The sequence below is a fragment of the Chlamydotis macqueenii genome, chromosome 1 (assembly GCF_036417535.1).
Source record: "Chlamydotis macqueenii isolate bChlMac1 chromosome 1, bChlMac1.mat, whole genome shotgun sequence".
Classification (NCBI taxonomy): Eukaryota; Metazoa; Chordata; class Aves; order Otidiformes; family Otididae; genus Chlamydotis; species Chlamydotis macqueenii.
This window is the reverse complement of record NC_141556.1, coordinates 93,787,994-93,802,772: the sequence shown is the minus strand read 5'-3', so window position 1 is coordinate 93,802,772 and position 14,779 is coordinate 93,787,994. Positions and strand designations below refer to the sequence as shown.

At 39.1% G+C, this 14,779-nt stretch overlaps 1 protein-coding gene across 1 annotated transcript; it reads left to right on the top strand.

Moving 5' to 3' along the window:
- Nucleotides 1-883: 883 nt before the first annotated feature.
- Nucleotides 884-9,920, top strand: LOC104476850 (cell cycle control protein 50C). Its single transcript, XM_010116778.2, has 7 exons — nucleotides 884-1,096; nucleotides 1,905-2,015; nucleotides 3,315-3,416; nucleotides 4,838-4,928; nucleotides 7,143-7,280; nucleotides 8,298-8,507; nucleotides 9,610-9,920. Exons 1-7 carry the CDS (start codon nucleotides 884-886, stop codon nucleotides 9,795-9,797), a joined length of 1,053 nt encoding a protein of 350 aa, XP_010115080.1. The 3' UTR covers nucleotides 9,798-9,920.
- The last annotated feature ends 4,859 nt before the right edge of the window (nucleotides 9,921-14,779 follow it).

Below are 14,779 nucleotides of genomic sequence, written 5' to 3'. Positions count from 1 at the left end.
AGGGTATTTTTCACCCCAAAATGCTAATTTTTTTGCTATTACATTATAAATTATCTGTATTTTGAGACTTTATTTTGATTAAACTATTGAATCGTGCAAAAATATTCTTCTGTTTGTCCATTTAAAATAAAAGGCAATGATCTCTGGGTGATTCTTCTGTCATTGCGGATAGTAGGAAATTGATGCATATTTTTCAGGGGACAAGATGGAATAGAGGTGAGCAAATCATCAGCATCTTGGAAAGCCATTGGTCCAAATCCTATATTTTGAGAATGAGTTGCCCTTTTGTGATAAAGAGCACATAACCTTTTTACAACTTTAAATTTCATCTGAATCAATAACAATGAATGCAGTAGGTTAAGAAAATTGATTTGGTCTTCCAAAGCAATGTTTTCTCTCCAGTGCTGTCTCAGCACCTGCAGTCCTCTCCAGTGGCATCCAGTGCAATTGGAGTAAAGCTCCTTCCATTGTATGCCATGCCTGTTAGCCGGGCAGCTATGGAAGTGAAGGGAGAAGAAATAATGCATCTGAGATTACACAGAAATTCCAGTATACCAGGCAGTATCGCTGCAAATGAGTAAAGACATAACAAATCCTACTGAATTGTGGGTCAGGAAAAAGCATATATTTAAGCTTTCCCAGGAGGCGTGAGCTGGACACCCTGACCAAAGTACACAACCATTTGATTGGTACAAGCTGATCTTGGGAATCCAGGCACAAATGTAGAAAATGAGGAAGAGAGAGATCTAGTTAATAAGTAATTCCTGGCCATAATGTATGCTTGAACAAACAATACAGTCTCCCAACAGTAAGGACAATATCTAAGCTTAAACACTCTCCAGCACAAAAATATATATTATTCCTTCCACTCAACAAAAAGAAAATGAAAAACAGGACAAGTTTTCTTCCGCAAGGAGGAGAGGCGCATCCTTCCAGATGTCCGGATAACAGTGCATTCAAACAACAGAAGCTACCAGCCTGGAAGCCCCAGATGACCATTGCGACTGTGCTCTCCAGCTTCTTTCTCACAGGAGCGTTCTGCCTTTCTGTGGGAGTCTGCCTCGTACTGTCAGCAAACAGTGTCAGAGAAATCCAGGTTTGTTTGAAGGTGACGTTCTTAGATATTCTATTAAGAGGGAACTGAGCTCTGTTTGGAGGGAAAAGGCTTTGAATTTTTGCTTCTGGATAAAGATTATAGTAGTGGCTTCATGCCTTGGACACGTGACCAGCAGTCAGTATTCCTGTGAAAATCCTCAGAGTTAGCTGGTCACTGATAAAAATTGAGCACTGGGTGGTAACATCTGAAATATGGGTGGTAATTACTACTGCTGGCTGGTAATATCTGAAATGTTGTCATTATTTCTTGAGTTTTTGAAGTGGAATAAACTAATCCCTTTGATAGTGTTTGGTACTAGAAGAACATACATTTTTGCTGGGCCAAAAGCTTAAAATGCAGGGTGCCCTGATGTTTAAATGCCTCCTGGGGGCAAGATTGGTTAGACCTGTGGTGATGTTAATAAACTCCTGGTTGGAGCCAATGCTCAGCACTACATCCAGGCTGCTCAGGAGTGATGGGCTGTCATGCATGTGGGGATTTGTCAAGCATTACAGCCAGAGCAAGCTGCAGAAGTGTTCTTCACTCAGCACTCCTTTGCTAAGGAGCAGATGTGGAGGTTCTGCAACAGTCATCAAAAGGCTCTAAAACAGCTTTAAACGAGGGGTAAAATTTGTGAATGTTCATTGAGGCCAAGTCTTGATTCTCTGTCGATTTTTAACAATGTTTTTGGCAGTCTAGAGTCGCTTAGAAGAGAACTGCTCTGAGAAGTCTTGGAGTTAAAACACTACACTTCTTGTGTGTGCATGTCCTTTATTACAGTATCTCTGCTTGTTCACTTCTCTGACAGATTGATTATTCAGATAAATGTTCAGATTGTTCAAAGCTCCGTGAAAATTCCTCTAATTGGAATAAGGAATGCCACTGTTCTGTTAATTTCACACTAAAGGAAAATATATTGGTAAGTGGACGCAAGAAACCAACTCAAGTTCTTAGAACTTCCTGTTACTTCTATTCCTGTATGATAAAAGACACGAATTCTGCTCTGTAGAGCTCCGAACTAAATTTTCTTCATACTATTAAAAAACATGAAATACTCGAAATTTTACATTTTTGGCTTTGCAATTAATTTTGGTACATGTTAAAAATAATCCCAGATCAGGCTACCTCCATCCGTGGTTGGGACGTGTCCACGGAGAAGATGAGGATGAAGAAAATTGTATTGGGCTGTGGAAGTGACTTTTCCTTGTCTGTCTATCTTTGAGTCAGTAGCAAACCCTTGCTCTTGGCTGGGGTTAGTTGTTACTGCACTGCTAAGAATCTCAAATGAGAAGGAAATCTCCAGCTCTGACCATTTGTCATAAGTAAACCCCTGTAGTCTTTTTTACAAGGGTTATCCCCGAAGTCCTTAAAATAATTCAAGTCTAGCAATGTCATTCTGCAGTTTTATTTGGGAAAAATATCCTTCATTTCCTGTCGTAAACTACTGGATCATGTTGCTGAGACTGTTAAAATGCTTCATGTTCCGCCAAAGAGATCTTATGCTTAGTACTGTATAAATGGTCCCTTAAAATTACAGTGCAATTTAAATTATAAAGTCACTTTAGAATATTCAGTATTGAAGAGGCTGTTACATAATACTCTCTAATTCTTCAGATTGCAGTGATGTTTGAGATGAGAAGTTTATTTAACTTCTGAGTAATGTTATTTTGTAGTTTAATAATCCTCTTTCTTGCTTGTATTTGCAAGCCTAGCTTGCTTGTATTGCCTGCCTAACATTCTCTTTTAATTACAGGATGAAACTTTCCAAGGAGTTCAAATAATTGATGAGGCAGCCTTACTAAAAAAAAAAAAAAAAAAAAAAATTGAAGGAATTAAGAGCTAATGGGTACTTCTTGAAGTTTTTTGTCCATCTGCTTTTAAGGATAATGAGTGTCTGTCTCCATGAAATTATTCATAGTAATTGCAGGTTCACGGCCATCTATGCCATATTGGGTAAAATAATAATCAGGCATTTTTATTTTAGGTTTCTTTTGGTGATTTAATGTATGTTTAATTTTGTGCCAAAATGCTAAATCTTTCGGTTGGGGTAAAGTCTAGATTCTAGCCAGTGTCCACTGAAGTAATTGCTTAGAGTGTAGTTACCAACACTTAAATATTAATTGATTACTCTCTTCCCCTCTCTTTTTTAGCAAATAATGGGATTTCTCTTTGTCTACATGAACTCATCTTATTAAAGGGATTTATCCTTGAATTCTAGGGTGATGTTTTTATGTACTATGGCCTGCAAAACTTCTATCAAAACCACCGTCGATATGTGATATCAAGGAGTGATGCACAGCTATTGGGACGAAATGTAAATGTAAGTTTTCTAATTTACATTATGAGATCATCAGTATTTCCATCAGGTCCATCTTGGACCATATGGAGAGCTAACTAGGCGTAACTGTAACTGTGTTAAAATGGATCTAGGGAATAATAAGAAGGTACAGATTTTCAACATTTGGTCTCTGCTTTTATGATTGTTAGGGCCATTATGTCTAATAAGTTAATAAGAGAGGAAGATTGAGGGGATAAATAAAATATGTCAGTCCAGTGCTGCAATTCTCAAACCTGTACCTTGTAGGGATGCTGATTAAAAATACGTTGTCTTTTTAAAATAAATTTAGAGAAAGCTTTTCCTTCTAGTGTTTTCAGTCGTCTTAGCCAGAAATGTTTTAAGCTGTGCTTTTATTACAGGGTTAGGGAATTAAGTTATTCTAAGTCTTTCACTTTGCCATCTGGCTTTGGAAGCAGACAAGGAGCAGGAAAAGGTTTATGGTGAAACAGATGACCACGTAGCATTCTGAAGTATGCGACTTAGAGGTCTAAACAGGAGGTTAGACAGCATCACTTGCAGCAGAAAGGAAACTGGTGAATGCAATCACTGAATTGAGGTCTTTTTTACTTACAAGTCTAAAACATATTTTCTTTAGCTTAGAAGTAGTATTTCTTAATACACACACAGTCCACACACTATCCTCTCAGTACATATGATGATTATGCCATAATAATCTGTTGGTTTTATAAAATGCTTCTTGTAACTCTCAAGACATGTTCCCCATACATCTGCCTCTCCAGCTCTCCAGTCAGCTGGTTTGTTTGCATCCAGGTGCAACTCCTTTTGGCTTTTATGCCAGTCAGATACAGAGCTTGTTAGAGTTGTTTGAAAATGTTTCTTTTCTATTCTTAAACCTGAAGATTTACAGTTTCTTATCAACTAGGATAGGAGAGATGTGATAAATTTGAGATGGGCTTTTGTTCTTTGTGCTGTGTCTTGTACTTCAAGACTTCTCCACACAGAACTAGCATGGCTAACTGCCTCTGCAGTTCTCCACCTGAAGCAGTCCAGGTCAAAATTTAAAAGGAGGAAAAATAAGATGTTCTAGGGTAAGCCAAGGCTTCACAGGAACGTTTTAAATTGTAGCTATGTTACAATAGCAGTTACAATAGCAATGAGTTTTTGTAGGTTGGAGTTTCAACTCCACAGTAGAATTTGGTGAAGACCTTAAGTTTACTTACACCTTATGGAAGGTGTTCCTCAACTACAAACCCATTAATTTGGGTATATCTCTAATGTCTAAGTGTGTGTATATCTCTAAGTCTAATGTGACCAAAAGGTACTGGAGACTTAATTATTCAATGGCTTTTCAGAAGAAGGAATGGGAGAAGAACATTAACACCAGCGAACCAAAACAAAATCCCCAGATTCTGTGCCTGATTGTTCTTTGACCTTGAATGTAGATTCAGAAGAGCTACTGTGCGCCCTTCACCACCTACCGAAATGGGACACCCATGGCTCCATGCGGTGCTATTGCCAACAGTGTGTTCAATGGTAAGTAGGTATCTTCCACATCTGCCTTACTAATTTCCACTTGAAACTATTCCGTTACCTCAATCCAGCTGAGTCCTGATACTACAAGGTCTCTGTTTTCCTCCCACAAAAGATTTTGTTTGGTAGTGATAATGTGGTGAATACGGGATTCTGCTTCCTACTATTTAATAACTTGGCCCTCATTTTGAAACTGAGGAAGATTTTTCATTTACTAAGCCCCTTTTCAGTGAGCATGTACACCAGGAGCGAGGAATTCAGTCCTGGTGAAATAAGGAACGATGATAGAACAGATTTAGTGTACTTCCTTGCTAAAAATACATTCTTGTACAGTGACAAGAGCCCAGATTCTGCCTTCCCACAGTGGTGTGCTTAGTAGGAGGTGACATTTTCTTCACATTGGTTTGGACCTTTGCATCTAAGTGGTTGCATTTTGTTCTTTGAATGGTGGAAGCATACATAGTCTTACTCAATTTAATCCCAGGTTTGATCTTGTTTATAATAACCTAGCAAGCATAATCTGCCTGAGTATATTTACGCTGAAACAAGGGACTCTGAATCATGAACACTGGCAGATTGCAGAATGGATTTCTTTGGGAGGAAAGGAGACAAAAAAAAATTCTACAGACTTTTCTGCCCTACCCTATCCTTTTTGTCTGCCTCTGATCTCTTTTTTTTTTTTTTATGTTTTTCACACAGCAGTTTTTGGCAATGCAGAAGCTGTTTTCAAGCAGCTGAGCCACCCATACCAGAGGACTTGTGAAGGGCAGCTGCATTCAGTAACTTCTAGATTTTCATCTACCTGTGCACACCTGCTCCCCTGGAAGTCTGATTTACTGGACTGGGCTCAGACCTAGGCCAGCAGAGCTACCAGTGTGGAGCCCACACTGTTCTGGAGCCCTGGCTGCGGGACAGAATGCTCCTGCAGAGAACTAGGGATAGTAAGATTTTAAAATGCTGAGGGTAAACCTCCCAACATCTGCCTTTACATCAGTCCTTAGTGTGGAGTGATGAAGTGTTCCAGCTGCTGGTGATGTGGGGAAAGGAGGTCATATCTTAATCTCTCCACTGGTAGCTCATTTCTGTCCCTCTGCTGTGAAAGAGAGTGCTTCCCACTCACTTTTGACAGTTTAGCTGGTTGTCTAATTGCTTTCTAATCTTGTTTTGTAAAATGCGGAAGATGGCCACGTCCCTGCCATGGGAAAGGTTTTTAACCCAAGGCAAGAGGTAAGGGAGCAGTCAGACAAGCAGGCAGAGCTCAGAGAATAGCAACTCCTGTTAATAAACCAGTGACAAACAGCTGGGGTCATAGTGGGGCACAGAATGATCACAGACACAGAAGAGTGTGTCTGAGCCTTAAGAAGCTGTATGAAGACAGGTTTTCTACCAGGATTTTTTAAAAAGTATATTTTCATCAATGCTTATGCAGTTGTGTTTTTCATGTTTCCTCAAAAGCAGCCCCTCCCCATCTGTATCATCTAACTACGCCTGCCCATCATCTCATTGGCTGCCTAGGTGTTTACATAGATGTTAATGAGATCTATAATGTTTTTGCCTTATGTTAAACTAATTAAGTAGGAAAATATAATGGATACAAGCAAGTACTTTTTGCCCACCAAAACATGATGGCACAGTTAAGCACAATTTTAGCTGACTGGTTTTTGATTGAAGGAAGTGTTCATGTCCAAGTTGGCAGACAAGGTCTAATTAGCATAATACTAAAGCAAATTTTTTTTCCAAAGGATCACTGATTCCCTTGATTGTGCTTTCACCTCTCCCCTGTTCCCTGAAAACACGTGTTATATATAGCAAAGCAATCCGTTTAGGACAACTGGCAAAGAAATATTAGGGGAAGCTAACTAGGAGAGTAACTTCTGTAACTAGCTAGAGAGCTTCAAAAGTGATTTGCAAATAAGTTAGTCACACAGGAGTGGATGATCATGAGAAACTTGCACATATTTTTAAACAGGGATTCAGCAAGATTATTGATATAAGTATGTTAAGTCTTTAAAACTTCTGAAGTTCTAAGACTCTGGAACCTTAATTCTTCTTGTGGAGTGCACAGTGCTCTGTACATAGTCATGAAACTTTTCCCTGGATTATTTTTGTTTTCTATTCACCTGAAAGATGATTCAATGTGACAGTTTTTGTTAGTCGTGCTGGCAATTCGAATGACTGTCTTTTATTCATACATTTTGCTTCTTGTATTCCCTGCAGATACTATTGATCTTTTTTACAATCTTAACTCGTCTGTTATTCAAGTACCACTGCTGAAGACTGGAAACAGCTGGTGGACAGATAAAAATGTGAAATTCCGCAATCCAAAATCATACAATCTCTCTTCTGCATTTGCAGGTAAGAATGATTCCATTGAAATTCCTTGTTTTTCAATGGCTTCCCTACCTCCCCCAGCTCCATGTGTGCGTCTTCCATTCTGATACAAATTGTCTTTGGGAGAAATACCTCCCAAAGCAGGCTGGAGAAGTAGCTTTAGAGGGTAACTGAGAGCAGAAGAGACATTTAGCCAAAATATCACTTTTTAATTTTTGTCACTGACCACAGAAATTGGGAGAAAGTGGTTTTGGAAGACTGAAGTTAGCCCACATCAGCGTCCTCCTGTGTAGTTTCTTGTAACATTTAACGTGTCCAGAGAAAGCAAGGATACAGTCACTTTATTTTTTCTGAGTGAAAACATCTATGAAGGAGAATTGCATGTCACGTCTTTCCTTCTTCATGCGGATTCTTAGGCAGTTGTGAGACAAGTGAGGCTGCCATCATCGCTTGTTCTTTAAATAGCTGTTTCCTAGAGCCGTTTCCTTGTTACAGTTGGCCTGTATTGAAGTGGGACTAAAAGCTCGCTATTCTGGATCAGGGCAGTGCTGTGCTGGGTGCAATATGCAAGAGTTTAGTTATCTAAGTAGTTTTCCTATGATAGATTCTAAATATCATAGGCTGTGCCACTAGACTGCAAAAATGCACATTTCTGGTTGTACAGGAATAAATTAATGTATGAAAATGAAGGCAAGCTCCTCATTATAGAAAGCATGTTACTTGCTGAAGAGGCAAGAATCCAGAACAAACAGTATTTTCATTTGTGCAAGTCACTTTGTTTTTCCTGTGCTTGAAGTTTCTAACGTGTAGCAATCCCTGGGTACTGCGAAACTCTCTTCATCATGTTTAAGGTGAGTGTAGATGCTGATATATCTATTATAAAATTGTATCTAGCTGATACAGGTTTTCAATACTGGACAGAGTCCTGTGTCTCTTTCCTGTGTCATATTCTGTGTTGGTTGCGAGTAGGCCCAGAAGTTAGTCACCAACCACTGTTTTTACTGACAGTTTGTCTTTCCTGGTTTCTTTCTTTTTCATCAGGGACAGCAAGACCTCCATACTGGCAGAAACCAGTATATTTGTTGGACGAGGAAAATGAAAGGAACAATGGTTATTTAAATGATGACTTCATTGTCTGGATGCGAGTGTCAGCCTTTGCTACATTCAGAAATCTTTACCGTCGCGTCAAACGGATAAGGTGGTTTTCGGATGGCCTCCCAGCAGGGAATTACACTTTTCGTATTTCCTATAGTATCCTTTCATATTATCCAAGTCTATAAGGTAGTTACAACAAGATGGAAGTGATTTGGATTTGGATAGCAAAACAGCAAAGAAACCGAGCAAAACCCTCCAAACTAAATCACAGTGAAAAGACCTAGTTTTGAGGGCGATGGGACGCTACAAGTGGATTTTCTTTAGCCCAGGAAGATAGAGTTAAGACATGTTACTCAAATGGCAGGATGTGACTTTCGATTTGACTTCTGAGGGGGCTACTTTTGGCTGGAGACAGCACATGGGAGCTTTACACAAAGGGTAAAACTGAAGAGTGGGAACATGAAGAGATGTTTGAAGATGCTGTTTTAGCTGAAATATTTAATAGTGGCCTAACTGGATGTGTAGACGCCCTCACTGGGGTGCACAAAGTGCCAGAGGTATCCCTGCCGTTGCGAGCTGTGCAGGGTGCCTGTGTCAGCAGACCCCTCTGGCTGATCTGGGCTGCATACTGGCAGGAACTTCTGTGCTGGTGAAAATGCACTGTCATGCTGAACAGCGTGAACTTTGCTGACTAAAGCACTTGTTTTATCATCAGGAGGAGTTATGTCAAGATGACTGTAAATGGCTCTTCTCTCTCAGCTGAGAGAGATATGATTTTAAATGTTGAAGCACAGTTCTGTTATGAAAGCTTCCACATGGAGAGATGAAAGGTAAAATCATGTAACATTCTGGGCACACAACATAGAGGTGAGCACTTCTGCTTAGTCAGAATATGTGGAATATCATCGTGATAAGCTACCCAAAAAGCTTATTCTCAACTGACTTTTCATAGCAAATTAACACAGTAGCAGTTACATAAATTACGAATCTGAAATTTATAATGTTAAAAAAAAAAGTATTTCCATGTTCACACAGAGACTGTATCTAAAATAACTGATTTCCCACCACCAGCTGTTACTGCATTTTTGGACCCAGAGTAGCAGAGACATCACAGATCAGTTAAAGGAATTTTTGCAGCAAATGCAAATGTCCAGACTCTTTAAGCCTTGGAAAGGTTTTTGAGCATTTACCACTACTTTTTTCTTCTTCTGGAAATAACACAAACTTTGTTAGTGAAACCTTAACATCCTTCTACCAGATTTCCCTGTTACCAAATTCAAGGGGAGGAAGCATGTGATTCTTTCAACCGTGGTATGGAGTGGAGGAAGTAACCCATTCCTGGGAATTGCCTACGTGGTTTCTGGCACAGCAGCAACCCTGACAGGTTTTGTCATAGCCGCCATCCACTTAAAGCTCAGAAAAAAGAAAACGTACTTTCAGAAGTAATAAAATTCCTTGGCTTTCTGAACAAAGGCAAAGGTGTGCTGTGAATGAAGAACATGCAGCACAGACCTTTCTTTCTTTCCCCTGAGCTCTGAATCTGTTTCAGTGACAGGTTTGGGGAATGTAAGCAAATTGAGGCGCAGTGCTGTTTCATCATCCAAAACCCAACCTACCTGAGGCTGCCTTCTTATGTGTGTGTGTTCCTAAATTTGTTTCCTAGGAAACTTGTAGTGAGATGAGCTTCAAAAAACAGATAGCATAGTGGGTTAGAATTGCAATGGCAAAGAAATTATGTCGTACTAATGTCTGGCCAGAAGTAAGGGTCCATATTTATTTCTTACTTGGCCCGTAATTCAGACAGTATTTCTCTTGACTTAAATGGAGCTTTGAATGGGTAAAAAGTGAGGTCTTGATCCAACAAAAAGCTTGCACAGGTAGAACTTGGTGCTAAAATCTGCTTGTGGGGCACATGTGTGGGCTGAATGGCTTGGCTTAGGTTTTATATACCTTTTTCAGCTATCCTGAAAAAGCAACAAATTTAGCGCAGCATATTCATCACAGTTTGATATTCAACTTATGGTTGAACACAGGGCATTTTTTATACTTTGTTTTTAGGAGTTTGTTTAAATCCAATTTATTTGGTTTATCTGAGACTAACCTGCAAAGCAAGAGGGCATCAAAACACTGATTTAGATTTTTAAAATTATGATTTAATAGAAAGCTTAAATTAAAATCTCCTTTAATGCTAAACAATTTAGCAGAAGCATCTACATAATATAACTGTTAGGCCACAGTTGCACTCCTACCTACCCCACCCTTCCACACAAAACCTCACAAACTCTTACGTGACATGAAATGTTTCTTCCCCTTTCAAGCTCCCGTATCTGTGCTGTGGTGACTTATTGTGAATAGAAAACAAAGCATCAGATAATCTGTCAACTTAATTTTCAGAAAGTAAGCACTGCAGCTTGTGAATAGGCTTATCAATTTTCATGTTTCATGTTTGAAATTTTACGCATTTAGGAGCTATTTCCAGTCTCTCACAAAACGTAGGAACAGCACTGAAGAATTTAGGTCAAGTACACCATGGTGCATACAAATTTTTAAAAATCGTTTTTCTGTTGCAAAAGTGCAAATGGAATAAAACACTTTAAGTTAATTCCTTTGATAAGTATTCTGTGTGCCTTACCTTCCCTTCACCTACAAAACCCCCCCACACTAAACCAAGAAAGAAGTCAGAGTACAGCAAGAGAAGGGAGTGTGGCACAGGGAGGCTGCGTGCCACTGACAAGGGCACCCATGTCTCCTTTTTAAAGTGTCCTGGGCACTTAGGACCTTGTGACCTTTGACAGATGGCCTCTGGTGAATCTGTTTGCAGCCACAGAAGGTGCTTCCTTTAATCTCTGCTTCATAATTGTGCCATCAGCAACAGAAGGGGTGCTGCTCAAGTTCACAGCCTGGCCTGTTAGTACAATCTTGCTCCGTCGACGGTTTATGCTGACCTGCAGGACTAAGGTGCCTGTCCCCGTCTGCTTTTCCTAGTTGAGGCCAGTCACCTCCATCAGAAAGCTGTAGAAATGTGGTTCCAGTATTTCAAAGCCTTGCGTCTAAATCTGTCGGGAGCCGTGGGAGAACCCTACCCCTCACTGAACTGGACAAGACCGAGCACGAAGCAGTACATTTAGCAATGCTTAAGCTCATTAGTCTAAGTCACTTTTAACAATGAGACATGCTCCTAAACCTTTTAAGTCCTTTTGAAGATGTAATCCCATGCAGCCCTCTGGAAAGCCTTAATGGGAGTTACTGCCAAAGCTGAACTTAGTATTTCTGGCTCCAAACAGACCACAGGAGCCTCCTTCTTTTTCTCTTTATTTTTTCCCTTTTTTTTTTTTTTTTTTTTTAAAAATCCTCGCAGAAACTGACTTTCAGGAAATTATGTGTCATCTGGGTGGTTAAGTCACAGTGCAATTGTCACTGATTTTATTTCTTCATGAAGTATCTGGTAAAAATATTAGTAAAAGGAGACTGAATGATGAGGTATGTATTTCAGTGAGTCAGTGTCTATCAGGAAAAAAAAACTTATTTAGAAAACCCAGTCCAGTACGTAGTGCTTACAGTTTGCCCATTATCTCCAAGAGTTTTGTGCAAGAACCTCTTCTCTTGAAATGTACATTGTCTTCAAACCCTCCACAGGGAAAACCTGTCTTCAAACAAATCTTCCTCTTTCTATTATTCCAAAACTTGTGTAAGTCTTCATTTGTAAACCCAAAACCTCTTTTTAATCTTACCACAGCTTTAACACATTTTACATATTTCTTGTACCCTCTGAACTGTGTCCTTGGAAGCTGCTGCTTGAGCTCCAACAGTTCCTGTTGTTAACTCAGAGCAGCTCTGCAGTGCCTGTCTTGTCGTTCAGGATTGTGCTGCTCAAACCAGAGCATCAGGAATGACAGTTTTGATTAACTGCTCCCAGCAGATGGATTCTGCCTTGCTGAAAAGGGTGGAAAATAAGTTTAGCAACCTCCTTACACTGCCTTTTGTGCCATTGCTGCAGTTATGCTGTTGGTCTGCCCCTTGTGCCAAAGCTTGCATGAATGTGCCTCTTCAGTAATATATTGTAGATGTGTGCCTCAGTGCCCACATTGGGGAATACTCCTCTACCTCTATGAAATGTTTATTGGAATTGTTTTATGCTGCTGCTGCTTTATTCCCTCTTGTGCAGGGGCTGAAGCAGAAGAGCGAGTCCTGGCTGAAGGACTGGCCTAACATAACAGAAAGAGAGTAAAAGCCATCGTTAACTGCTCCTCGCTGTGGCGTGTCTCAGGGGATTGTCCCCTTTTGTCAGCTGCTGGTACCAGCAGGAAGCATGATTCCAGACAAAAATCCAGTGTGATTTTGAATTAATTTATAATGACTATTAGGAGATCAAATTGATCAGGGAAAGCATACTGAGATTTGGAGAGCAGGGATAAAAAGGACCCGGAGATGTTGCACTTTTACTGTGCTTTATAATTGCTTTTGAAATACCTGGAGTGTCATGACCAATACTGTGCTGCTTTTGCCTTGCACATTCAATTTTATTAATTAAGCTTATGTGTCTTGAGTAAAGAAGAAAAAAATAGCCTTGGTAAAACTTTTCAAAATTCAATTTTAATTAGCTTATCTATCAAGCATGCTTCCACCAATAGCAAGTGGGCCTTTTTCTATGAGACATTAACTTATGTAGACTTGCCAGTTCAGTACAAAGATGTCTGGATTTAAGATTGCTGAATGAAATTAAGAGCTGTACTTGGAGAGTGTATGTCAACAGCACCACTGTGAGGGCTATGTGACTAAGTCATAAAAGACTTACTGCCTTTATTTTTTATATTTTAGTATATCAAAATTATTAAATTGTTAGAATCCCTTTCCTACAGATGCCAGCACTTCAGAAAATAGCATAATGCTAAAAAAAAAAAAATTTGCTTTCGAAGGAAAATGCTTGTTCCTTTGTTACTGCTATTTAAAGCCTTATCTTGTATCATTGATGTATATTCAGTGCCTTTTTGCTGGTGGAACTTTGCCAATTTCCTTCACTCTCAAAAGAAGAAAGATGCATGTCAGAAATTGGATTTAAGTTTGGTGGGGTTTAAATTTTGGACCAAAATTAATGTCATAGATGCATAAAGCACTACAAAGTGCATTTTTTAAAAAATTTTCTTTTCCCCATCTTTTTTTCTAGAATAGATAAATAAAGGAGGACATTATTTATTGCAATTTTTTTTTCTTTTGGGGAGTAGATGTTTAATAAATGGAGAACTGGACAAAGGATTCCTGTTAATAGAAGTAATCTAAATTTATATGGTAAACATGGGCTAAAACAGGTGAGCTAAATGGGATGTTTGTTTCTGGGGTTTTTTAATATATGTTTTTAATATATATTTTCATTTGTAATTTTGAATATGACAGTTACACATAGGACCTTTCTATCTTCTGGAATTCTGTAGGTCAGTATTAACAGTGGCAAAAATATCTGGAAGTGAAAAGATCCTATTATTATGAAAAACATATGCAATTTAAATCTCATTTCTAAATTACAGGGAGGTCTAAGAGAGAGCTGTGGTTTAATGTCAAAAACTGTTGTACTACTTTTGGTTGCCAGCTCCCTTTAGGATTGAATTTCATTAATGGAATATGTATCTATATCTGTATATAGAGACATAAAAGTGAAGCAGGAGTTACAGGATATTTCAGTAGCACTTCAGTTACAGACTTTTTCCAAGTCTTTTTCTGGCTTTACAGTTGCATGCATGTACATCCAGTATCTGTCTGCCTTGGTTGGTTTTGCTGTGTTCTAAACATAGACATTTGCTTAACTCATTTCATCTAAAAATAAAGGGATGAGTCCTTCATGTGAAACAGATTAGCATGATCACAGACCTATAGAATCTGGAAAAATTAGCTACATGTTGCATCTATTTTATATAAACAGCTGTGTTGCATGGAGATTATTAATAATAGTCTTTGGATAGGGTGTCATGTATTTTAATGATGCATTACAGTGTAAAAGGTTTCTCTCTTTCCTCTGAGCAATAAAACGCGTACCAGAGTAAATTCAAAGTTCAGGGAAAGGAGGGCTTGGAAAGTTTTGATAATGTAAAGAGAGATTGCATACCAATTTGGATTTAAGTTTAGATCTAAAATAGGAGAAAGCTTGTCACATGAGAAAGTGCCATCTTCCTCGCCTGGGAGCAGCATGGTATGAGAGACAGAGCTGATCTGAGAAAAAAAAACTGTAATCGCACAAGGAGGGAGCGTGGTGGAAGGGGCAAAGTGCTTCTTTTGCTCTTGGATATGGAGGTGAAGAAGTTCGGCTGAGCTGCTTAAGATGATAGTGTATCCTGGCATGGGATCTGGAATGCCCATATGATTTTGGGGAGCAGCCAAGTAAAAAAATTCTCAATTTTCAATGGAAAGTATACACTCTGTGGTGCATAGTTTCTGAG

Excerpts from the sequence above, each read along its gene's own strand:
- LOC104476850 (XM_010116778.2), top strand. The coding sequence starts at position 884 with ATGAAAAACAGGACAAGTTTTCTTCCGCAAGGAGGAGAGGCGCATCCT. Across the intron at positions 2,016-3,314 it reads CACTAAAGGAAAATATATTG|GGTGATGTTTTTATGTACTA; the intron begins GTAAGTGGACGC and ends CTTGAATTCTAG. Across the intron at positions 4,929-7,142 it reads TGCCAACAGTGTGTTCAATG|ATACTATTGATCTTTTTTAC; the intron begins GTAAGTAGGTAT and ends TATTCCCTGCAG.